Raw genomic sequence first — 24,404 nt, forward strand, 5'->3', positions numbered from 1 at the left:
CTCTATGTATAGTTGTTGGGAGTCTTTTTTCATTTAGTATTAAATTTAGTACAAGCACGTTAGCAGGTCGACGTCATGTGGAAATACAGTGACTCGATCAGCCATTAGATAAAGAGGACACTTGATCTGCATTTACTGCACATAAGCATGCAGCTGGAAAAACATAATTGATAAAGCCATGGCTCTTCCACATGCACCCACCACTGCGCTCACTAACAGCCCTTCTTCCTCCATTAGTTCTAATACCTCAACTTCCCTGACTTGTTTCCCTAAACCTTTGTTCCCAAATAAGTCCCAAACACATCGTTCATTAGTTGAAAAAGGTAAGCATGGATCTCCATGCAAATCAAGAAAGAGCGATGATGAACGGGGTATTAACCAAGTCGAGGGAAAACTGGGCAGGAAAATCATGCTGATTGGTCTCGGAGCTGGAGGGCTGTACGGGGGGACTGGTCTTGGCCTTGGGACCAACCCATTCACCACCGCTCTTCCGATTCCCGCTCCTGACCTAAAAACTTGCGCCCCAGCCACCGAAGATGTGATAGGGCTGCTGATGAGTAAGCTTTCTTGCAGTGATCAATTCTGCAGCACAGAAATGAAGTTGAAGCTCGGAAGTTTTGAATTTCAGTATAGTTCAATTAGAATAAGTGTTTGTAATGAACGGGGGGTGGTTTAGTATGGGATCCCAAAACGAAAATGAGATCCCGAATTCCAAATAAAAAAATTTCGGAACGGGAATTTGAAGACCAATCCCAAACCAAAATTTTGGTATTCCCAATTTTTGAGATTATTAAAACATTCGGTATTTCGAGATGGTTTGGTATTCCCAAATTTCATACAAATTGAAAATAGCAATCATTCATACCAAGTTAAATTAACATGCAACCAAAATAAAATAAGTAACAAACTCAAAAGTAAAAAAATAAGTTACAAACCTAATGTGGCGATAAAGGGTTATGGTTACTACTAGGGGTGGTATTGATACGATTACCGTACCAAAAGTTATGTACCAATTACCATATCAAATTTTTGGTATTACAAAATCTATTATTATTACCGTGCCAAACTTTCGGTATACCAAATTTCGACATGTCAAATAGTTTGGTTGACATGGTATAGTAATAGTAATTACCACTTTGTTTTGGGCCATTCTTTTAGTCCAAAATTTGATTTTTTTTTTCAACCCAATTCAAGTCCCAAACGTGTTTTGGCCACACTCTTTGGGTTTCTAAAACTTTTTTATTTAATTATGAGAATTTTATAAAGATTCATTTAAGAAAAAAGAAGTAAATAAATGGAAGAATTGCTGAAAGAACCCAACATCCCTAAAAAAAATAGTACAAAGATTCCTAAATTCCATCTCCACATTCTTTAAAATTGTACAAAAATTAACTTAATAGACGAAACCATGGAGAAATACATCCCAATTTGACGAAGAAGAAGATGAGATGGACTGCGAAGAGAGAGACAGAGAGTTGTCGGAACGGGAGCAACATAGATGAAGTCGATAGCTAGATGAGTAAAAATATGAAGAGTCGTAGCGCAAGAAGGCTTAGATTTTTTTTATTGGAAAATTAGAGGTTAGAGGGTGAGATGATTGAATAAATGACTAGGAAAAAAAATATAAAATGCATATATAATGATAATAATACCTAATTATATATATATAAATAAATAAATGATATAATATTAATAGTAGTGGTACGATACGGTATACCAATGCTAATGGTTTTGAATACCATTACTGTACTGAAAATGTATGGTATGGTACAAATACCGTACCATTACCAATGATACAAATTTTTTGGCACAACTTTGGTATAGTACGGTTGATATGGTAATTTAGCAAAAAATTCTACCCCTAGTTACTACCTTAGACCACACCAATTCTATTGCTACTAGTAGTTAGCAACAATTCAAATGTATAATAATATATATGTTATTTATTTTCGATTTCGTATGGGATTACCAAAGGATTGAGTACATAATACCGAATCCCGTACCAAAATTTCGAGATCAGTTCGGGATTTCAACCCGAAATTTTCAAGAATTTTGGTTTGGAATCGGGATTTTTTTGGTTTGGTTCGGGATTTTTGAGAATTTTTTCCAGCCCATTGCTCATTGCTGATATTAACACCCACTGACAGCAGCCTTGATTTGTGGAATTCCCATGCCCAACTCCATGACCTATGTCCCTGCCATCCCTCTGTCCCTCACAACCATACCCATTTTCGACCCACCCCTCAATCCCGACACCAACCCTTGATCTGAGGAGGACAAGTCAATCCAACCCCCCTTTTCGCAAGCCTCACTCCTCCCTCTCCCTTTCCCTCCCCTCCCTGCCAATCCACGCCCATCTCCCTCGTTGTAGCTCTGCAACCTACGTTTTTTGGCAGACCTCCCTCTCCCTTCCTTTCCCTGACATTCCACACCCTCCTCCCCTTCTTTGTCTGTAACTAATCCAGCCCCATTCCACAAACCCAGCCCAAGACTTACCGCCACTCCGGCTCCTTCACTTTCTCGAAACCAACTCTCAAACCCTAGAACGCAACTCTCTCACTCTGAGTGACAAGGATGCAACAACCCTCGCCCTCTCTCCCGTCGTCGCCTAACCTCAAAATGGCGCTCTCCCTCTCTCTCTCTCTTCCCAAATCGAGCATCACCACTCAATCCCCTCTCTCTCTCCCTCGAATCGTACACCCCCTGTGACTCTGTCTGCCTGCAAGCCACATGCCTTCCTCTCACCAAATCCCTATCTCTCTCTCCTGACGACATGGTCTCACCGAGTCCCACTGCAGCTCAGAAAGAAAGGAAATGAAAATCTCTAACCCACCCAATCCATTCAAACCCCTACACACTACCCTACCTTTCCACGATTATCAACACGCGACATGAAGATCAGCGGCATAGGGAGTCAATGGCAGCCTCGTAAATAAAGTGAAATTCGAACGACATATAGATAGATAGCCAAGATTAAATTCAAGGCCTCTAAAGGCGTCAAACTGTACAAAGTATTACACTATTAGCTTCACAAACCACTACCCTATTTACAAAATTCCCCATACATTAATATGCATCAAATATATAACCGACCACTCTTAGCGCGGTAACATCTCCCCACATAGTCTTGGTGCGACTCCTAAGGGAATCGAATAGACAGTTGAACCTCTACAATGCGGGAAGGGACGACCCCCTCTACTGTGTAACGAAGTCGTTGAAAAAACAGAGAGAGAAAACATACAGGTTGTATGTAAGTTAGGGGTACCCAATGCTGGTCACAAAAGGTACCAGCCTTTTGTAATCTCTTCTCTTCCCCAGCGCACAGCAGTCAAGAACCCGCCCGAGGATGAGCCTCGTGTTTTGCAAAGCCACTTCTCTAGGTGAGACTCCAGATTCTGTTGCGCTCCCGTGTGCTGGTGTTGAACCTGTTGCAAATGGAGATGTCATACCATACTGTAGGGGCCCGCTGCGAGCCTTAAATGAGGTCTGAGGAGCTAGCATTTTGTCATCACCACTGCCAATCCCGTTTTCAAACGACCCAGGTTCGTGAGGATGAGAACCTGGCACTGAGCTACAGCTTTGCAGAAGAGCTTCTAGGACGCTCAATGCCTCCCAGCAGAGTGTGCTCTCTACCAACTGGGACACAATCGCATACATGTGTGGACTTTGGGCAGCATCCATGGGAGTGTGCTGGAGCAATGCCTTAAGCATGAGCAGTATCACACGCTGATACTCAACCGGCCCCTTCTCCAGTAGTCGTAGTAAGTGCCCAAAAGCCAAAGCTGAGTGCTTTGGGAACCACTCATTGCATAAGAGTGGCGAGACACAAGCAAGGAGATTGTTCATGCTTTTGATCTCACCACGTGAGTAAACCATAAATACAGTAGCCAATTCATCTAATGATTTTGCTCTACACCAAATAGAGATGTTGGCCGCAACAGAGCAAGCTTTCTGGAACTGCTGTTGTAGTGGCGAAGCAGGCCCCAACACCGGATCCTTGCTAAGCTGCAAGCAGAGCCAGGGAAGTAAGCCTGTGATGTGCATCAAGAGTCTTGTCTCAGCATCTCCAAAAATAGAGTCACATGAGTGCACTGTGATCCGTGAGAGAACTTCAATAGAAACGCCGTGACTAACAGTTGACATGAGTCCTTTAAGAACAAGAGGCTGCACACCTTCAAATGTCGGCAGATTTCCACCAGAAGGAGGTTGCTCATAGCCACTCCTGGTTTCCATTCGCTGGAAGTCCCCAAGTTCATTATTGGTATCCAACTCATCCCGAGGCATGCTTGAACGAAGAACATTTTCTGTTGTTCTGTCTCGGAATGATAAACGGTCAATCACACGTGAGAAGAGTTCAAGCACTTGACAATAGACATGAACAAAATCTGTGTGCATCATAGCTACACACCCCCAAAAGAGTTGGGGGTATAGTATCACCTTCTCTGGTTCCATGTTCTCCACCATCACTTGCAATGTCAACAGGATTTCCATAATGAATCCCAAAACTGGAGGTACTGGATTTCCTAGGCACCTATGAAGACACCGGAGGAGCAACACACATGTATCGCTTGTTACACTAGGCCGCAATGCACGGTAAATCTGATGTGATCGGCAGGCTAGGTGTCTCGATGTGCACTCCATGGCCCATTTCAGTGCCTCAACTCCCCATGTCTCACGAAGATCTCCTTGGAAGAAGATAGCATCCACCATGCTCTGAACTAGTGCAGACAACAATGCTGCACTTGGAAGCTCAGATCTCACGACCGTGGGGTCCTCATTTTCCCACATCATGCTTCCTCGTTTTGATTGAACATACTTGATCAGGCTCACAACCTGCTGCTTGTTCTCTCCATCACTATTTTCAACCTCATACAGTTCCAAGTGTCGTCCTGCAAGAGAATATAGTAGATTAACGAGCAGATGTTGGCAGTGTTCCAGCACAATGTCTTCCGAACTATCCATCGAAACAAATGTCACATGAAAGAGAAGAGGCAAGTGCTCGCGAAAATCTTCATCGTTTTCATATGCAATTTCTGCGAGTAGGATCAGTGCTATATCTGCATGTGTCAGTGAATGCTGCTGATGGCCCTGCAAGGCCGACTGAAGTTCTTTAGCACTAATCCCATGCATGGAAACCCCAGAGTGCAACCCATCTTCACCCGAGTTTGGAGTATCAATATGATAGTCTCCACTGTCCCGAGAAACATGGCGACTCCGCAAGCTTCCTGTTGAACTTCTGACCCCCATTAAAGGCCCCGACATATTAACCAGTGCTGGAAGGAGCTGACCTGATCGGCCTGCATTTGCAGGAACAACGTTCAACTCGGGAGGCATTGGACCTATTGGGCCAGAGACACTTCGGCCTGTCACACCTGCTGTTCGCCAGCTCAGGCTCCCACTTGCATTCCTTAATGGACCATCAAAGGAACCCCGGACAAGTAACGGTGACATGTGTGGCTGGACGTCCACAAGTGATGCAATTTGGGGAACTGCAGGCCCTTGAGAGAATTCTAGCACAAAATTTCCATTGGCATCAACCTTATTTGCAATCGGCCCAATTGGATCTATGCTATCCTCCAGCATGCGCTGAGCTAACTGGTAAACCAGGTGGTCAATTGTACGCTGAGGACATACCCGTGCTAAGTATAAACTTACTCGCTTTGCAACAGAGAAATATGTAGCAAAAGCACCACTTATTTCTGCGGATGCATTTGAATCACAGTCCTCTATTCCTTTAGTGATCAAGAAATCTAAAACAGGACTAATGTTCCTGGGTTTGCTAGCAATTGTACTCCAAAGTTTCTCAATTTCATCAGGAAAGTGGTCACCATGCCGCCATGTCACATAGTAAAGACTTTTTAGCAATCTTTCACTCCAACCCGAGTCCTTAAGTTTCCAGAAATTTAAATTCTCAATCCAAGGAGCCATACATGTTAAGACCTGATGCTGTGCAATTATATCAACAGCATCAAGTTGCCTCTGCATAATCTCCTCGCATAGAAGCTGACTCAACTCAGGATGATCTTTGGCAAGTTTACATGAGAGCTTGTATTGAAACTGTTGGTAGGAATCAGGAAGGTTACCCACAACAGCAGCCCGATAATTCCCTGAGTTCTCAATGCCATCCTCAGCCCACTCACGAAGAGAAAGTGTCTCAAGCATCTGAAGGGCATCATCCCGGATTTGTCTTGATGGATCTACAACCTTATAGAGAATTAGACTCAGAAGTCTCTGGATTTCACATTTTGGTATCTCTTGGCGCATGTAGACCTCAGCCAGCACACTGAAGTAACCATCAGCTATAGCAGCATCGGAGTAATAGCACTGCAACGAAGTATCAAATTTGTTCTTAGTTTTTAATAAAAATGAAATCCTTAATTTTGAGATGTTAACATAAGTCCACAATATTCCAGGAAAAAAGGAAGAGAAATGACTTTGACATTTTATTCAAACCGACTTGCAAAGCACTCAGTAGATTCTCGGGGACTTGAATCACCGAGTTACTTCCAAGGAAGTCAGAATTACCTTGCTGATTATCAAGGAATCATCTGTAAATATGATGAATTTACTAATGAATTAACAGTTCATCAATTATCATATGTAATACAATTGTACATGCTAAGTGATTCAAATTACAGAATCCTCAAGTGAGAAGGAGGGCGAAGATTTTCATAGAAGGAGCTATACCCCAACAGACTCAATCTAGCATAGGTTAATCAGCCTTCAGGGGTGCAGAAAATTCTACATATCATATAGTAGGGGCACTGTCCCTCTAGCTCTTTTTATTTGAAAAAAATATAATGATATCAGTGTTCTAAAAGGCCCTTTTAGGTGGTTGTCCACCGCCACGATTAAATCCCAAGGCGTTTGAAAAATTAAGAAAGGGTGCCTAGACCTACCTAGGCACCCGTCTAGTCTGCCTAGACCCGCCTAGGCACCCGCCTACACTGCCCAGGTCACGACTTTCCCATAGACAGAAAATAAATAACTTCCATTTTTGCATTTTACTTTTTCAATAAATTGTAAGAGACTTGTTGCATTATTGGATAAACACTGTTCCCAATGTTTTCAATATGTTTTAGTACTTTATAATTTATATGTCATTCTATTTTGCAATTTATGTATCCAATATAATTCTATATTTTTTAAGTATAAGTAGACATTTATTCATATGTTATATAATAAATTTAATTAAAATTAAAAAAACAACATATGCCCTGCCTAGACGCTTAGGTGCTAGGCCCCTGCCCGCCATCGGACTAGTGGCTTTTAGAACCTTGAATGATATAGGAACAAAATAAGCAAAGGAGACATGAGTACCTGATCAATACAAGCAGGAAACAGGTCCAAATTTGTTTGTAATAAATTCTTCAAAGCCAGTTTTGCTAAAGAAACACGATGATGACCACCCCTATGCCTATCACGACCACCAGTCCCACGAGCTCCTTCTCCTGTGTACTTCGAGTATGATGGAGTTCTTGGGTCAGCTGGTGAGTAGCCAAATGGAGCCCTAGGTGCCGGCTCAATGAACAAACTGTTTATCCAAGATATAACCCTGCCACTCATCTTCCTTGCATTATCATCAAAGCAAGGCCCGTATAAGAGTGAAGCCATAGCATTCATGGAGGCCCACTGGATGGCTTCAACCTGTTCACTAAGTTCTTTATCAAATGATATTTTGTCCACAGAATCTTTTGACCGGGCATTCTGAGAAGATTTATAACGTTCCACCTCACGTCGATAATCACTAACACCTTCTTGGCCCCATGTACTGCCCGTGTCGTCACACCAGGAGAGAAGCAGATCAAACAGTCGCTTTCTAGTTCTGACATCAAATTTCTCTGATTTTGACTCAACAAATTCGGGGGCTAGTGACCTTAGAACAGATGCAAGTGCAAAGCGGAGAGGCTGCATATCTTGGAAGTTTTCAGCAGGTGCTGTAAAGATCTGTTTGGTTGTTTCATCAATGAACTTCAGATAGTGCAGACGGAAAACCGGTTTACGGGCCAACATGCCGGGCCAAACATTCTCAGCAACAGTACGAAATATATTTGCAATATGGATACGCAGCTCCTCCCGGCGAGCTTTTTGACTCTGTAGATTATGTTTAGTCAGATACACTGATAATCAATATCTAACTAATGAAGCACTTAACTAACTGTTGAAGCAAAAAAAAAAAAAGGATATTAGTTTTTAGCTTTTTCATATAATCAGTTTAACGAAACGTTTTGCTAATATGAAACAACTCAAAACTGAAAGCTATACAGACGAGAAATCAATTGGAAATGGATAAAATGATCTACTGCTGTCAATGTAATTAATACAAATCTGAGTTGTCAGTGCTGCACAAAATTATAATATTTCCAATTCGTACACGGAGCATGAGATAGTAAACATTTTCATTTTGATGAAATAAAGGGAATTATATTAATTTTTATAAGAAGGATATAATCATATGTTCCAAAAACACCGGAGTAATATAACCAAAACAGGTATAGACCATGCAAATGATTGGCATGCTAGATCAATACCAAGTAACAAAATAATAAGTTTTGGTTACCACTTTTGATGTTGGCAACATGAATTTTCCCCTTATGTTAAAGTACAGCAAATCGATACTCTCCAGTACCAAACAATACAGTACATTGGAAATGTCAAAATACTCAGTCTTTTTAGCCTTGATTAAAAGAAATTTAAGGAGTTTATACAGCACCTTCCACTTTGGTTTTGTCTCTGTCTCTGACGAAACCTCATCAATGAAAGATGCAAGTTCAGTAAACATGATTTCACATGCTTCCAGATGCGAGCGGCCAAGAGTCATTGTTGCTGCATGCTAAATTTAGAAAGGACGAATTTAGTCTACCCAGTTGAAGAGAATCAACAAAAAAAAAAAAGGTCGTACCCAGTGCACAAGGCTCTTGCTTTACGCAGGGTCTGGGAGAGGTGAATGTCGGCTAGCCTTACCCCCATTTATGGAGAGGCTGCTCCCAAGTCTCGAACCCGAGACCTACCGCTCATGGGCGAAGGCACTTGCCATCGCACCAAGTGCGACCTCTTTGAAGAGAATCAACAAGCATGGAATAATTAATCAAGGAAAAGAAATATGCTTTCTAGTTAAAGCATATTTCTTTTCCTTGATTAATTATTCAAAGCATACCCTTACAGATGCAAAAGACCTCAAACTAGTAGTAACAAAACAATAGGATCCAATTGTACGGGCATTAGAACTGACCCCCCACCACAAATTTGTCGTAATGACAAGAAAACAAAAAAAAAGAAAACAAGGACAAGGTACACTAGACATGACAATTTGTAACCATGAAAAAAATCTTCTTGTATCCATATATCAATTTACACATAACAAAATACTGAAATTAAACAAACATCTAGCAAGTACTTACTATATGTGCCTCAGATCCCGATTTAAGAGACGGAAAAATTAGATGATAAAGATCTTTGGTTGCAACTATACTACCAGCTTCTCTATTATTCGGTGGACATGAACATACAAACATAGCATACATGACCCACTGATCCAGTTTGCTGTCTGCGTCTTGTGACTGATGAGCCTTCCCACCCAACTCAACAGGTGTGATATGGGCCAGACGTTGCACAACCTCTGCCCTGCAAATTAAGAATGTGTTATGACAATCGTGAAATTCGGGTTGACCAGGAAATCCTGATCATTATAAAGTGTTTCAAAAACGTATAAGATAACTAAACATAAACAGGAATATACTTACTTTGCTTCATGGACAGATCTTGGGCAAAGTTCAGCAGCGTATTTGACAAGCTCACTAAGACAACGAGCCCACCTGTTCTTATCAGGGCTTTCAAATATTATAGACTGAAGTGTCACGTCAGGCGGGATAGCATCAGATTCTCGTCTCAAATCAAATGGACGCCCAGAATCCCAATAGCAGCTCTGGACGATGTCATCCTGAAACATTAGAAAAAAGATTCATGAATGAAACTCAATAAGATGCACATTTGCAACATTGCAACTCAAATGGAAAACGGGACAGGGGGAACAAATGAAGATACGGTTAAAGATAGGAAGATAACTCACCCCATGCTCTTCCAACACATCAATAATAAATATTGGTTCAGGTTCATATTTCAAACTATGATCAGGCTGCGCACATATTGTAAGGTACCGTATATCATTCCTTAAAGCACGTACACACCGCAATAACTCCAGTGCAGTGTGTCTAATCTGGCTGTCAACAGAACTAAGGAAGATAAGACCGACTGCATCTATCTCTGACGCACGAAACTCAATCAATTCTCCTGCTATATGGAAAGAAGGTTTCTTAAATCCGTCATTTCGCCCTACACGTTTTGCATCTTGAGAATCACATTCCAGTCTATCATCAATTAAACATGCTCTCCAAAAACGCATGAGTTCCAACAAACGGCCTAATGACGTTTGAATGAGAAGTGGGAATTCATCAGGAAGTCGTAGGATGAAGTTGGCCATCCCTCTCATCACTGCAAAGCGACGATGGGGAAGGTATCTCACGATCCGGTTCAGTACCTGCACTGCTTCCTCGCGAACACCAGGATCAATGCTTATCCCATGTTGAGGTATTATTTCAGTGATTTTATCACTTCGTCCAACCTCTTCTATGAGGTACGGTATGCATTTCAGCACAGAACGGAATAGATATCCTTGAGACTTTTCCTTGGTTACAGAATCTGGAAAGCATAAAATTTATTTGGTGTTGTCATTGCAGCAACATAAGCACAAAGTTAACCAGTATGCGCAGATAATGATTATATTATACTTTAGCTAATATTCCATAACTGCAATAAAAACATTTAGTATCTTAGCAAAATGAGAATGGCAGGCACGAATGTTGATAAAAAACCCGCACAACAGTAAAACTAATGGTTGGCCTAGTAAGGTAGAGAAAACTTCAATGGTTTGCCTAGTAAGGTAGAGAAAACTTCAATGGTTTGCTGTGTGCAGTGACGTGTAGAGAGAGAGAGAGAGAGAGAGAGAGAGAGAGAGAGAGAGAGAGAGAGAGAGAGAGGGAATCAATTGTGTATTTGACAAGCTCACTAAGACAGTGAGCCCAACACAACACGGATTATAAACAACATATAAAACTGACAACATTGAAATTTAATTAGCATATCAATGCAAAAATGAAAAGAGAAACCTATTATATTATATGTAAATAAAAATTTGATTCCTTCACTATTGTCAGTGCTTAGTATTAGTAAAGAAAATACCTATGGTGGTCTTTGAAGATGTCAAAAGAGCCTGACTATAGGCTCTATGGCAAGACCTCAAAATTGACTCGATTGCAGCCTTCACTTTTGGAATATAATGGCCAATATCATGACCTGTTGTATGTAGAAAACTTAAATGAGGATCAGTTGAAAACTTCAGCTACTAGAATATGATTACAAGCATATGACTGAACCTTTGAATATGTCCAAGCCGACATGCGGACTTGAAGGTGACATTACAATGGCGAGCAAAGCACGGAGACCAATAACCTTTCCTTCACTAGGACTATCTTGTTTCAGTAGTTCCAGTATCATATGGTTCATGGCAAAATCAAGGTTATGTTCTGCTATAGTCACACAGAACTCCACAAGTTTATCATGTTGGACATCCTGAGTAAGCATTCCTTTCTTCAGAACCGTTAAGAGTTGTGAGGTTACACTGTCTAAGTAATCCCATGTACGATTATGTGACTGGCCTGATGCATGGACGCTCAAGTAAAACCTCAAAACTCGATGAAGACAGTCCAAAGCCATGAAACGATGGGTCTTGTCCTGAATGAATAAAGTACATAATGTCATATAACTTACACATGAAATGGAAAGCTACAAGGATATGGCCCCCACCCCTCAAAAATGAACATGATACGAAAACATGATTGGATCTGGAAAATACGACCAATTAACCAAATACACGCTTTATTGTCCCCTACACCATTTGTTTCTTGAACTTACTCTGAGAAGCTTGTAGAGTTGATCCATGTGAGGGCTTAAGTTGTGGATGAAAAATGTATCATCGCCAAGACAGAGAAGAAGAGTTACCAAAGGGTAACCAACCTGACAAAAGTTGTTTACATAAAATTAAAATGAAAACCACAAACATGCAAGGGGAGCATGTAGTAGACAGCACTAGCCTGACAAAACATGCGTATTTAACAATAATGGCAAAGGGGGAAAAGAGTAACGGTTGACCTGACCCCATAACTGGAAATAAAAACATCAAACACCAACCACACCATCTAAAAGCAATCATTTAAGCCAAACTTCATCAGAAAAACTACAGCTACAAAAAAAAAAAGGAGGACCCTTTTAGAGGAGTACTTGTAATTCTAGAATATAATCATGTGAAACAACAAATACCAAATGATGCCTCTGTTACTAAAGAGTTTAATAATTGTTCTCTATCTCAAATACTGTGGGATTAGTTAGCAGCAGTTAAGTGAGCTAGGTCTAGAATTGGCAACTGTAGCCAAATCCTATTGGGATTTTCCTTTCTAATTTGTTGGTGGACTTCTTATCCACTTCTGTGTTTTTCACTATTCTTTAATAAAATTGTTTCTTCTCAAAAAAAAAAAAATGATGCCTCTGTAAAAGTGGCACATGAACTTATCATGAACAAACTGCCCCACTAGCGCCAACAAGTAATTCAGCTTCAAGATGAGATATTCATAATACAATTCCAGGACTACCATGATAGTCTGTATAGGCATATAAACTATTAATCGCTCGCTGTATATGGTATCAAATTCTTTTTCTGTTTCTTCCAAAATCAAATGGAGGCTACAGTAAAGTGCAAAGGGGTAGCTTTCTCCATGAAAAGTGAAAGTACTATGAATGTTATTTTGCACATTTTAGATATTGGAAAATCCAAATCAGAAACAGATAAAAAAGAGGTAAAAGAGCAAGGTCAACTTACAGCAATATGTTTGCTCTGTTTTTCCATCCAATGCATGAGTTGTCCTCTTATCCGCCCAACAGCTTCATGCCAGAGTGTAAGTGCAGGATCTACACCTAAAGGTGGCCACTGGCTTTTTCCACCATCTGCCAAAGGTGCTAGGATATTTGAAAGCATATTGCATAGAGCATGATGGAGCTCACTTTTGCGTTTATGTGGTGCACGATTGAGAGGGTTTGCTTTTGCCACAAAGGAAGCAGATGCATTCAGTCCACCCTCAGTTTTTACCTGACAATTACTTTAGTTATAGAGTAGTCCAAATATCATTTTTCCTATATGAATGCTACTATCCACATACCCCAAGTTTCAAGTAGCGCATTCCATTAATGATACTAAGTGTTTCACTTCGTGCAACACTAGTGTCAACTCGACGAATACTGAGTTCCATGAAAAAGCGCTCAGTGACCGAGCTAAACCTGAACACCATAATCAGTATATAACATTAAGTAAACTTGTAGTTAATCATATTGGATAGGTATATGTAAATAAGATGCCAGATTGCCTAAAATTGGTCAGAATTGCCTAAAATTGGTCAGAACGTAGATTATCAAATAATACTGAACGAGTTAATATACACCCAACCTCACAAATGACAGATGATAAAATTAAAGAGAACTATATTAAATTTGATAGAAAATGCTAGTGTATTGTCTATCTACCTATGCAGCCTAAATCAAATATACTGCAAAACAAGAGTATTAAAAGATACAAAATCATCAAAATTACAGATTTCAAATCCAATTTAATAATGAAGAACATTTTTAAATCATTTTACAATTCTCTTCTTTGTCTTCTTTCTTTTCTTTTACGAGTGAGAGGGAGGAAGGGGGTGAGGGAGTTTGTTGATATTCAGTCACCTGATGCGAGACAAGGCACCCAAGAGCTGAGCAACTAAGTCCAGAAGAAGTCCTCGCAAATCAACCAATGAAGGATATTCAACCTGACTAACAACCCTGCAATAACAATATAGTGAATTGCAACCCAAAAAATAAAGCTTCTAATGTGGTTTACTTGTATAAACTTTTCAGATATGTGTTTGAGTCCTTTCGTCTCTGGCTTTCTGCACTACGTAGAACAGCAGGGAATACGGCTGTAGGGAATTTCAGCTCTCTGACTTAGATCACTAGTAAATAGCTATAGCAGTGTCCTGTCCTAAAATCGTATCATCCCAAAGGCATAATTCTTGATTAAATTCTACGCTAAAACTCCCTCAACTAAAATAAAGAACAACCAGTATGATCCAGTTAATCAGTCACCTTTCATTTTCACACCCAGGGTATAAGGTTAAACGCTTAGATCCAAACAACATCCTGGTACTCAAATTTTATGATATTTTGTATCATAAGCCAGAACCAACAAAGAAATGAATATCAAGACCTGAGGCAAACTTCAAAAAGATCTGCATCCTTTTCTCTTTCTTGATTAGAAGAAAAAAAATCCAGAACAAATACTCCATGCATATAGAAAATTTATGGTAAAGGTATGACAAATACAAGATAAATGGGAAAAGCATCCGCACAATGAAGCATATAACAGACAAAAAAATTAAGCCACAACATATATCCAAGAAGTTCCAACAACCAACTATAGCTTTACCTGTCAGCATTGATCAGCCAGTCAAACACAAAATTTTCAAGCCCAGACCAAAGATTCTCTGCATAAAAAACAAAGCTTGTGTTATTTCACTGAATAATACAACTTCGCAAGCCTCAAGGTAAAATAAAATACCAATAAAATGAACTACCTGTAAGTCCCTCTTGTGGACAACACTCAACAAAGCGAATACATGCTGAGCAAAAAATGCACTCCACCGCAAGCTGAGCTTCGGTAAACATAGCATGAAAGTTATAACTAATGAAGCAGACTGTCCAATCATAAATACATAATGAAAATAATGGAAAAGGTCATAAACTTTGATATTGTAGTTTCTATACTACGCAAACTGATCTCCATACAAACCTTTCTTTGGAATGTAGATGCGTCATTTGCACCTTTTGGTGATTCACTGAAACAGAGGATTTCCATGTTAAAAGAAATGGCTAGGCCAAAAACAATGAATAACTCAGATCAACAAAAATGCTTTGACATATTGTAGCTGTACCCAAGCCATTATAAACAAGAGGTTAGGATAAAGGCATCAAACCCGGAACAACTGAGGAGAACAAAGAATAACACATCTGTGGAAAAGGAAGAAACCCACCCTTCTCTCCATTTTAGAAGAGCTTCTAAAAGAGGTATTGGCGTATGCCGCGCTACCATAGCTAATGAATCCAGCACTTGCTCATAAGCAGGGTCAGATGGTCGGAGATATTGCCCATCCTGTAGGTTCCTCACATAACGAAAAGAGAAAAAAAAAATCACTCATAAGATCATAGCAATACAAACATTCACTAAACTACAAAGGCATTAACTCATCGGGTGAAAGATATCGATAATGTGCAGCAACAAATGGCAATGTCAGTACCGGTTCTACATAAATAGAGGACCTTGGAAGGCATTAGGAGCCTAAGACGAAACCTTGCAACTACTTTTGACTACTTCATCATGGTTAATTACTCTTTCCTCAACTAACGTTTAGAAATCATGTTTAGGAAGATTACAAAGAAACAAATGACCGCCCTAAGTGACTCTACCAAGTTCCTCGAGCCAAATACGAAATTACACTAAAACTAAAGCATGCTAGAAACAATGGAATCAAATATGAAGTGAAAGTATAAAATCAAGTAGACCAAATATCTTTATCGACGACGAAAGATTGCTAATTTCCCAAACAGAGCTACATAGATACGCATACTGAGAGCTAAATAAACCTAAATTCAATCAAACATGTGAAAAATTTGTGCAGAATTTCAACTGGATTCAAATCAGAAAACGGACCTGAGCTTGAGCAGTCTCAATACGACGCCGTGCGAGAGGAAGAAACCGCTGGAGCAAGGCGTCGACGATAAGCTTCGCGGCGCTTCCCGCCTTCATTTTTCACTCTACGACTCCTTTGTCTCCGCTGCCAACTCAGCTCTAACCCCACTCCGCTGGCATTCGCTCCGCAGCCCAATTCGAAACCCTAAAAGCGGCAGAAGTTGGGAAATTGGGAGCGGAATTTGGGGATTTTTGGTAGCGTGATTTTGAAGCGAAGGAAAACGAGATCGTTTAATCGGAGAAACTGTACGAACAAGAACAAGAGCAAAAGAAAGAAACTTTTCCAAATAACAGACTGTTTTTTCTTGTTTCCCAATAGTAATTTCTCCATCTTCTGAGGGGTGTTTTTGTAATTATGTACTCCCTTTTGGGTTTATGGGCTAATAATTGGGCCTAATGCTAGTTTAGCAAACTTAAAAGAGAGATTAAAACCAACCATTTTCTCACTTCTCAAATGGAGGAGGTTTGAATTAAACACACATTTTACATGCTAATTTTGAGCTCATCTTCAAGAAACTCCTGCTCTCCCATCTCCTCATCAACCACAAAATCGATTTCTGGCCTATACTATACCCAACTCTCGTCATCTCGGCGACAAGCAAATCGAGCTTCTCATACGCATCTTTACATCTCGGATGAGCCTTGTCCCCAACCAAAAACGCATGTACCTCGTCTTTCACCTCAATCCAGCTGCAACCCGGCTCCTTCTTCGGTCTACCATGCCGCATTGTCTTCCTCATCTTCGAGACCTCACCCCACATTCCAGCTTCCGCGTATATATTTGATAGCAGAACATAGATGGACGAATCTTGAGGATCCAGTTGCAGAATGGCGCTGGCTGCTTTTTCAGCCACTTTTACATTCCCATGGAGCTTGCAAATACTATGCAGAGTTCTCCATATAACATCATCGGCTTCGAAAGGCATGTCTTCAATGAGCCTCAAGGCCTCATGAACTTGGCCTGACCTCCCTATAATATCCACCACCACCATACATGAGTAATGCTCCAACTGAGGATGTAAACCGTAGGTGCTAAGCATTGCACGGAAGCAGTGTAAACCTTTTTCAGCGTGCCCAATATGTCCACAAGCTCGGAGGACTGAAACAAAAGTTGCATGGTTTGGCTCCACGTTCTCAAGCTGCATGTACTCAAAAATTCTAAGAGTGTCATGGCGTTCCATGTGACAGCATCCCGCTTAGGTGCTTTCTTGAACATTAAATGAGAATCCTGCATGTTACCACACTTTGAGTACATATCGACAATAGTGGTGCTGGTTATGTATACATCTGACTGCAATTCATGCTTGATAATCTGAGCATGGATCTGCCTCCCAAGTCCAACAGTAGCCAAATTAGCAGAGGTATCAAGAACTGTTGCGTATGTGAAGTTATCAGGTTCTGCACCCATTTCCAACATCAAAGGTAAAAATCTCTGCGCTTCCTCATTTTGCTTAAGCAGCGAGAAGCCAGATATGATTGCATTCCAAGAAACCATGATTTGTTCTTCCGTTCTGTCATGTATCTTTTCTGCCTCTTCCATCATTCCACACTTGCAATACACATCGACAAGAGCACCTCCAACAAATAAGTTCATGCCCATTCCAGATTTAATAATTCTGCTGTGGATTTCCATCCCATAGTTTAAAGAGAGCCGACCTGCACAAGCTTTTAGAACACTACCAAAAGTAAATTCATCCGGTTCCATCCTTGAGCGGAGCATGGACACAAAGAATGAAAGTGTCTCCTTTTCAATTTCATTCTGTCCGTAAGCTGCAATAATCGCATTCCAAGACACAGCATCTCTAACTACCATCTCATCAAGCACGCGAGACGCTCCAAACAGATCTCCGCATTTACCATACATGTCCAGCATGGCATATTAGATCTCAAACTACACTAAACCACTACTACTTGTAGTTGAAGCCCCTCTAAGTGCCCCTTGATCCCCTCACATGTGCTAAGTGCACCGGATAACGTTATCTCATCAAAACCAAGACCAGACTTCCGCAAAAGCTGAAAGAGTCGCAGAGCTTCCAAAACCTTGCTCGTTTCGAGCATAGCCGACAATAATTGCATTATATGACTGTGAACTCCGGTTTGACATCAAGTCGAATATCTTTCTAGCATCAGACATCCTATCACATTTTGCATACATGTCCAACGTGGCAGTTCCAACTATGACATCAAATGGAAGTCCGTCTTTATAGCATGTCCATGAAACTGAGTGCCTAACCTATATGCCGATAATCCTGCACAGGACCTGAAAACACTAGCATACGTAGATTGGCTCACTCCGACTCCAGCTTTCTGCATCTCATTAAACAGTTCTATACCCTTAACGAACTGATCATTCTGAACAGAACCTGCAATTACCGCGCTCCAAGAAACCCAATTCTTTTCGGGAAACTCACGGAAGGGTTTGAGTGCACTATCTAATTGCTTACACTTCCCAAACATATCTACTAAAGCACTTCCAGTTACCACATCAATGTCAAAACCCATCTTGACCAAGAAACAATGAATTTGAATCCCCAAACCAATCTCTTCCATAACAGAACACACTTTCAGAACAACCGCAGTCGTAGTACAATCAAATTCCACACCCACACTCACCATTTTCACATAAACTTCAACAGACTTCCAATACTCACCATTCTGCAAGTACCCGGAAATCAAAGAATTCCACGAAACCACATCTCTCTCAGAGTCTCAGGCATATCATCAAAACAAGACTGCGCAAACCCCATCTTCCGACTCCCAGCATACCCAAAAACCATGGTGTTCCACGACACCATATCCGTCTCCGGCATTCCATAGAACACCTTACCTGCGTACTCCAAAACCCCACATTTCACGTACATCTGGATTAAACAATTCGTAACGAACACGGTGGGATCGAACACAGAAACGATCATGCGAGCGTGGGCCTGTTTGCCCGGATTCAGAGCTCGGCCGTGGGAGCATTGCTGGAAAATGTGGGAGAAAGTTTTGAAATTGTTGACGGGTATTGGTTGGTCGCGACTGTGAGTGAAAGTAGAGAGAGAAAAAGAGGTTTGCGTTTGTGGGTAGAGAGATTTGGGAGAGAAGGAGAAGATTCTGGTTAACCATGTCTGAGAGAGATGGTGAGCAGCTGCCATCCACCGTGCTGTTCATTCTTTGGCGTGTAAAATTTTATATGCAGTACACTTTTCTTATACTGTTTCCTTTTCGCCAATGTTCTAAAAGACGGCAACACTAGTGGGACCAGAGATTGGGACCTAGCACTTAAACGGTTAGACGGAATCTTCATGGATTTAAATAAATTTATTATATATCGTGTAAATTAGTGTTTGTTTATGCTTAAAAATACATAGTTATATTGAGATACATGAATTAAAAAATAGACTGACAAATAAATTGGCAAGTATTACAACATATCAAAAATATAGGAAACCATAATATAACGACGGTTATATTCAACAAGTTTCTTATAATCTATTAATAAACAAAATGGAAAATTAAAGTTACATATTTCCTGGCTAAGTAAGAGTTGTAACTTAAATAGATACTTAGACGAGTCTAGATGGATTAAACGGACGACTAGATTAGCTCGACAGTCTCCTAAATGGATCTAGCCGCCATTCTAAATTTGTCAAACACGTAGGACTTAGTGACTGTGGCGAGCCGCCTATCACCTAGAGGAGCTAGCCTGCGGTAGGCGGGGGTGTCTGCATGGGAGAGACTAGTTCATTTGTCATATAAAACGAATAAACCACTAAACGCACCGCCTCAATTCTCTCCAAACGGTCTACTCGGTGTCCCAGAACCCATGCCACCGTTTTACACCAAGATCGACATCGTTTTCTGCTACAAAGTCTGCTACCATCATACACTCTTGAGCAAGTCTTCTCCCTGTTAGACCCTCTCTACATCCTATCACTTCCTGTATAACCTTTTGTCAGTTGATTAGGTTCTTAATGTTTTGAGTTTGATACAGTAGAAACTATAATATCAAGCTTCTATGTAATTTTGCCTCAATGAACTTGTTCTCTTTTTGAACGTGGTGCTCTGATAGGCGGTCCTGCAGACTTCTTTGGTGTACTATTCAAATTTATAGAACAAATTTGCTTCTAAACAAGCTCATGATGAACAGGATTCATGGAGACCATAGAAAAAGATTATGCAGCACAAGGGGAAACTGTGACTCCAAACAAGGTTGGTGTCAAGTGTCAACTTTTGTTTTTTTGTGTGATTTTTAGATAATTATTATTAGTGAAATTATTGAATGTATTTGTGTGTGTTTATCTTTGATTTGTTAGGACCCAATTGAACGTAAGCCTAAAGGGCAGACAATTATCATCTGTGTTTCAGGTGAGAAGTACTAGCAGTTTACGACATTTTTCCTACAAACTAATAGACCTGGTTAATTAGGAAGCATCTTAACTATCATCTATGTTTGAGGAGCTGCCCGATAACTATTTCGTTTTCAGTTTTTGTTTTTTCAAGTGAAGTGAAATGACTATCAAACAGTCGCTACTTGTTACACAATTTCATGGTTTTAATTAAAACCATGTTTTACAGGTGGTCCAGGTAGCGGAAAGAGTACGCAATGTGCTAAGATTGTTTCACACTTTGGGTTTTGCCATCTGAATGCTGGTGATCTTCTTGAAGCAGAAGCTGAGGCTGGATCTGAATACAGGTATTTGATTCATTCAAAAAAGTCTTTCTTTCACAAGTAAAATGTCACAATTCTTGTATGATGGAAATCTAGCAACCATTTTTTTCAAAACCTATTAAGCCACATATTCTCACATCTTATATTTGTTGCAAATTTCTCTCTACAGTAAGATGATCAAGGACTTTAAGAAGGAAAGACGACTGGTTCCTTCCGATTTGGTTGTCAAACTTCTGCAACAGGCAATGCAAAGGAGCCGAAACAAGAAGTTTCTTGTTGATGGCTTCCCGCGGAATGAAGAAAATATAGCTGCAGCTGAAAGAATTGTAGGGTTGTAGTTTTCGTTAAAAGTACCAATGTTCTTTAAACGTAGTAGTGTTTCTTAGATTTTAATATATTCATGAAGAACCAAATTTATGTTCATGCAGATGAAATTCAAGCCGGATTTTGTATTGTTTCTCTACTGTTCAGAAGGAGAAATGACGAGGTCTTTTAAACAGAAACCAGGTGAGCAAATTGTGTAGTTCTTAACTTGTTTCTTTAGTTTACAGATTGTCGATGTCTGTAAACTTGTGGAACTCTTTCTCATGCGTATTCTTTGCGGTCTTCGAAGGGAGGAGTTGATGATAACATTGGTACGATTCAGAAGCGTCATCAAGTTTATTTCGAATGCACCGTTCCTGTAGTCAATTATTACAGCGCCAAGGGAAAGGTTCGAAAGGTAACCATCTCCTCAAGGGCTTCTGCTCGTCGACATATAGCTAGTCTTACCGTATAGTTTAATGAACTGTTTGTGTTGGAGCTTATCTGTAATTAGTATGTTAGTTGTTTTCTTCTTCTTTGATTCTGCCTAGATTGATGCTGAAAGGCCTCCTGAAGAAGTATTTGAGGTGGTCAAGGAAGCATTCTATGAGCTCGAAGAGAAGCGCGAGGAAAGCATGCCCTAGTTTTTAAGGAGAACGTATTCCTTTGTTCTTAGGTATGAAATTAAGCTATTTGAATTGGATGCTCTCAAATCTCGAGAATTAGGACACTTTATGCATATATAGGATGTTGTTTTGGAGAAATTTTTTCAGATGACGGGCACATTAGCTTACTTGGAGTTCCCAATTAATACAACTTTAACACGTGCCTATTTTATTATTGAAATAAAAAGATTGCCACGTTTTGATATTTATGATAAGCATTAATAAACAAAATTCCTAACATACCCCTACAGTTCAAAGAGAAATAAGTCAGAAAACTCTCCAACTACCCTTCCACGCCGACCATCCACTCTTCAGAAACCACCCACCTCCATCGCCACTCTGTGGTTCCATCGACGACATTCCATATATTCTCTCTTCCTCTTTTTCTTTCTCCCCTTCTCTCTCGTTCTTCCCCACATTATCAGAATCCATCGACCTTGATTTGCCGTCTCCGACCTTCTATTTAAGTTTTGTCTTTCAGCATCTCTTGTGTCCATCTCAAAAAGAGCACAAGAAGGATGACAAAATATTGAGATGAAAAAGAAAGGGAGAGAGAAACGTGTGGGGAAGGGAGGGATGAGTGGGGGTGGGGTGGGGTGGACGATGCACGTCTCCGGCAAAGAGTTGGCCAATGGGGGAGGCATGGGAGGAGAAGGGTGTGGGAGGCGATTTGGAAACTCGAAACACGGGGAGTCGGTTTAATTTTATTTTTTAAATTAATTGTATTTATGTTATAAGAATACAAGTGTCAACAGGTTATTAGTGGGGAACACCGCCTGTTTTGCTGAGGTGTGTATTCCAGTCACATAGAAAAATTTCTCGTAGTTTTGAATTCTAGATCCGTCCCTGTTTGCGAAGTAGTAGAAAGTGTATTTATATGCTTGGAAATAATTAATGTGTAAGTTTGTAAGTTATGATGTTTAGTGTTTTTTTTTCTTGAAGTTGAAAAAGGTTCTATGCTCAAATGTTTGTGTTGATTAAAAAGAAATATTTAGTTCTCAACTGTAGATACGAGAAATTAAGAACTTTTATTATATAAAGTTGTAAACTAAACAGAAATGTGTTTCATACATGATAAACGTACTTTTTACATAAAATACTTTCTTTTTTTGCCTATTCTTCAGTAATACACCGTCATCTCATCCGCACTAATACCTACTGGAGATAGAGAATTATGGACTAAACTATTTTGAAAAAAAAAAATCTCTTATTTTTCATTCCAATTCGCATAAGAATGAATACTATGATTCGCGCCGAACCAGCATAAATACAACATTTATAGGATGACTTCCGTCTTGACCTCAATTTTTCTTTATTAATTTTTGTGCTTACTTTTCTTTTTGGATAAGACCCTTAAAATAAAAAATAAATAAATAACGAGGGAAAAAAACCCCGCAGTATATAAACCGAAGGCGCCACCAACCGAAAATTTTCCTCTTAATTTTTTGCAGTATTATTTTTCGTAAACAATGTCTGAGCTTTCCGCCACCTCTCACCTACCCCGCGAGCCGCAACCACAAAACGAACCCGACGACCCGCAATCCCACCCAACCCCCCTCCTCGATCCCCTCACCCACTGGTGCGCCAACCAAAACTGCAACCCCTTCGCCGCCGATCCTCTCGATCCCCGGAGCTCCTCCGATTGCGACTGGTTCACCGACGTCGCATCCGATTCGGACCATGACGTCAGCTGCTTCGTCACCGATCTCTTCGACCGCCGCAGCTCCGAGCAGCCGCCCAAGACCGATGGCGTCATCGATTCGGGTTCGCGGTCGGATCCGGTTGCGGCCGAATTGGAAATTGGGGGTCTTGAGGATGGCGACGAGACGGAGTCGAATTTAGGGTTTGGGTCAAATTCTCAGCGATTGGGTTCTGAATTGGGGGAGTTTATAAGCCTATCGGGAGCTGGTGGGCTTCGGATTGTTGGGCTGGAATCTGAATCGGATTCGGATTCCGGTACTATCGATGACATAGAAAGTAATCGGATCACCGATTCGGGTATCCAGTCAATTTGGGATAATCTTTTCTTGATGGAGCAGAGGAATATGCTTGAAGGTTCCGAATCGATCGAGATTAATCCGGTCAACGGCGGAGTGGAAGAACTATCGGTGACCTCTGGGTTTTCCACTGAAGAAGAAGAGGTTCCGGAAGGAGCGGCACGAAGCCTGGAGTGGGAAATTCTTTTGACGGTCAACAATTTTCGGAGGTTCGCCGATGATGACGATCTTGACTTGGAGACTGCAGAGTACATCAACACGATTTTCGGGCAGTTCGTGGAGAATGCCAATGCCATGAAAGGTAGTCCTCCGGCGGCTTTAAGCGTGGTTGAGGATCTTCCATCTGTTGAGTTTACAGTGGAACAATTGAAGAAGGAAGAAGCGGTTTGTGCTGTTTGTAAAGACAACATCTTGGTGGAGGATAAAGTCAGGAGCTTGCCCTGTTGCCATTACTACCATCAGGACTGCATCGTGCCGTGGTTGGGCATTCGGAATACATGCCCTGTTTGTCGGTATGAGCTTCCCACGGATGATCCAGATTACGAAAGGAACAAGTGTGAAAGCGCTGCTCAAGGCGAGCCAGGGGATTCACAGGTCAGGTTTGAGTTTGGGTTTGAACAGTTTGTCTAAGATGCTATACAGATATATATAATCTTGCTTTGCTAAATGTAAAAATTGTAAATATGCGTTTTTCGGGCAGTCTTATATCCGATGATGAAATGAAGCTTGTAATGGTTTTGAACATCGTATGGCTTTTGTTAATTTGGTGGAGTATCTCAGTGTAATAAATGGCTTTGCGTTTCATGTTACTTGAGTTTTTAGTAGTGTTTAAGCACCAACCTTGCAAGAGGGTTAATGAAAATTAGTTTGAACTTTGAAGAAGTATTCTTATTAGAGAT

General features: G+C 40.6%; 2 protein-coding genes and 2 pseudogenes across 2 annotated transcripts; 2 read left to right on the top strand and 2 right to left on the bottom strand.

Moving 5' to 3' along the window:
• Window positions 1–2,933: 2,933 nt before the first annotated feature.
• LOC126582970 (uncharacterized) lies at window positions 2,934–16,174 on the bottom strand. Its single transcript, XM_050247258.1, has 17 exons — window positions 15,848–16,174; window positions 15,171–15,289; window positions 14,930–14,975; window positions 14,715–14,787; window positions 14,567–14,624; window positions 13,828–13,923; window positions 13,269–13,386; window positions 12,932–13,198; window positions 11,971–12,072; window positions 11,433–11,790; window positions 11,239–11,352; window positions 10,070–10,698; window positions 9,744–9,940; window positions 9,402–9,624; window positions 8,714–8,833; window positions 7,321–8,094; window positions 2,934–6,324 (listed from the first exon to the last, which is right to left on the bottom strand). The coding sequence occupies exons 1-17, from the start codon at window positions 15,941–15,943 to the stop codon at window positions 3,256–3,258; spliced, it is 6,459 nt and encodes a 2,152-aa protein (XP_050103215.1). The 5' UTR covers window positions 15,944–16,174; the 3' UTR covers window positions 2,934–3,255.
• A 137-nt stretch (window positions 16,175–16,311) lies between these two features.
• On the bottom strand, window positions 16,312–19,116 carry LOC126582972 (pentatricopeptide repeat-containing protein At3g02330, mitochondrial-like; annotated as a pseudogene).
• A 566-nt stretch (window positions 19,117–19,682) lies between these two features.
• LOC126582982 (UMP-CMP kinase 3-like) lies at window positions 19,683–21,824 on the top strand (annotated as a pseudogene).
• Window positions 21,825–22,930: 1,106 nt separating this feature from the next.
• LOC126582980 (uncharacterized) lies at window positions 22,931–24,314 on the top strand. The gene has a single exon (XM_050247269.1). The coding sequence runs from the start codon at window positions 22,978–22,980 to the stop codon at window positions 24,133–24,135; it is 1,158 nt and encodes a 385-aa protein (XP_050103226.1). The 5' UTR covers window positions 22,931–22,977; the 3' UTR covers window positions 24,136–24,314.
• The last annotated feature ends 90 nt before the right edge of the window (window positions 24,315–24,404 follow it).

This window comes from Malus sylvestris, chromosome 9, assembly GCF_916048215.2.
Source record: "Malus sylvestris chromosome 9, drMalSylv7.2, whole genome shotgun sequence".
NCBI lineage: Eukaryota > Viridiplantae > Streptophyta > Magnoliopsida > Rosales > Rosaceae > Malus > Malus sylvestris.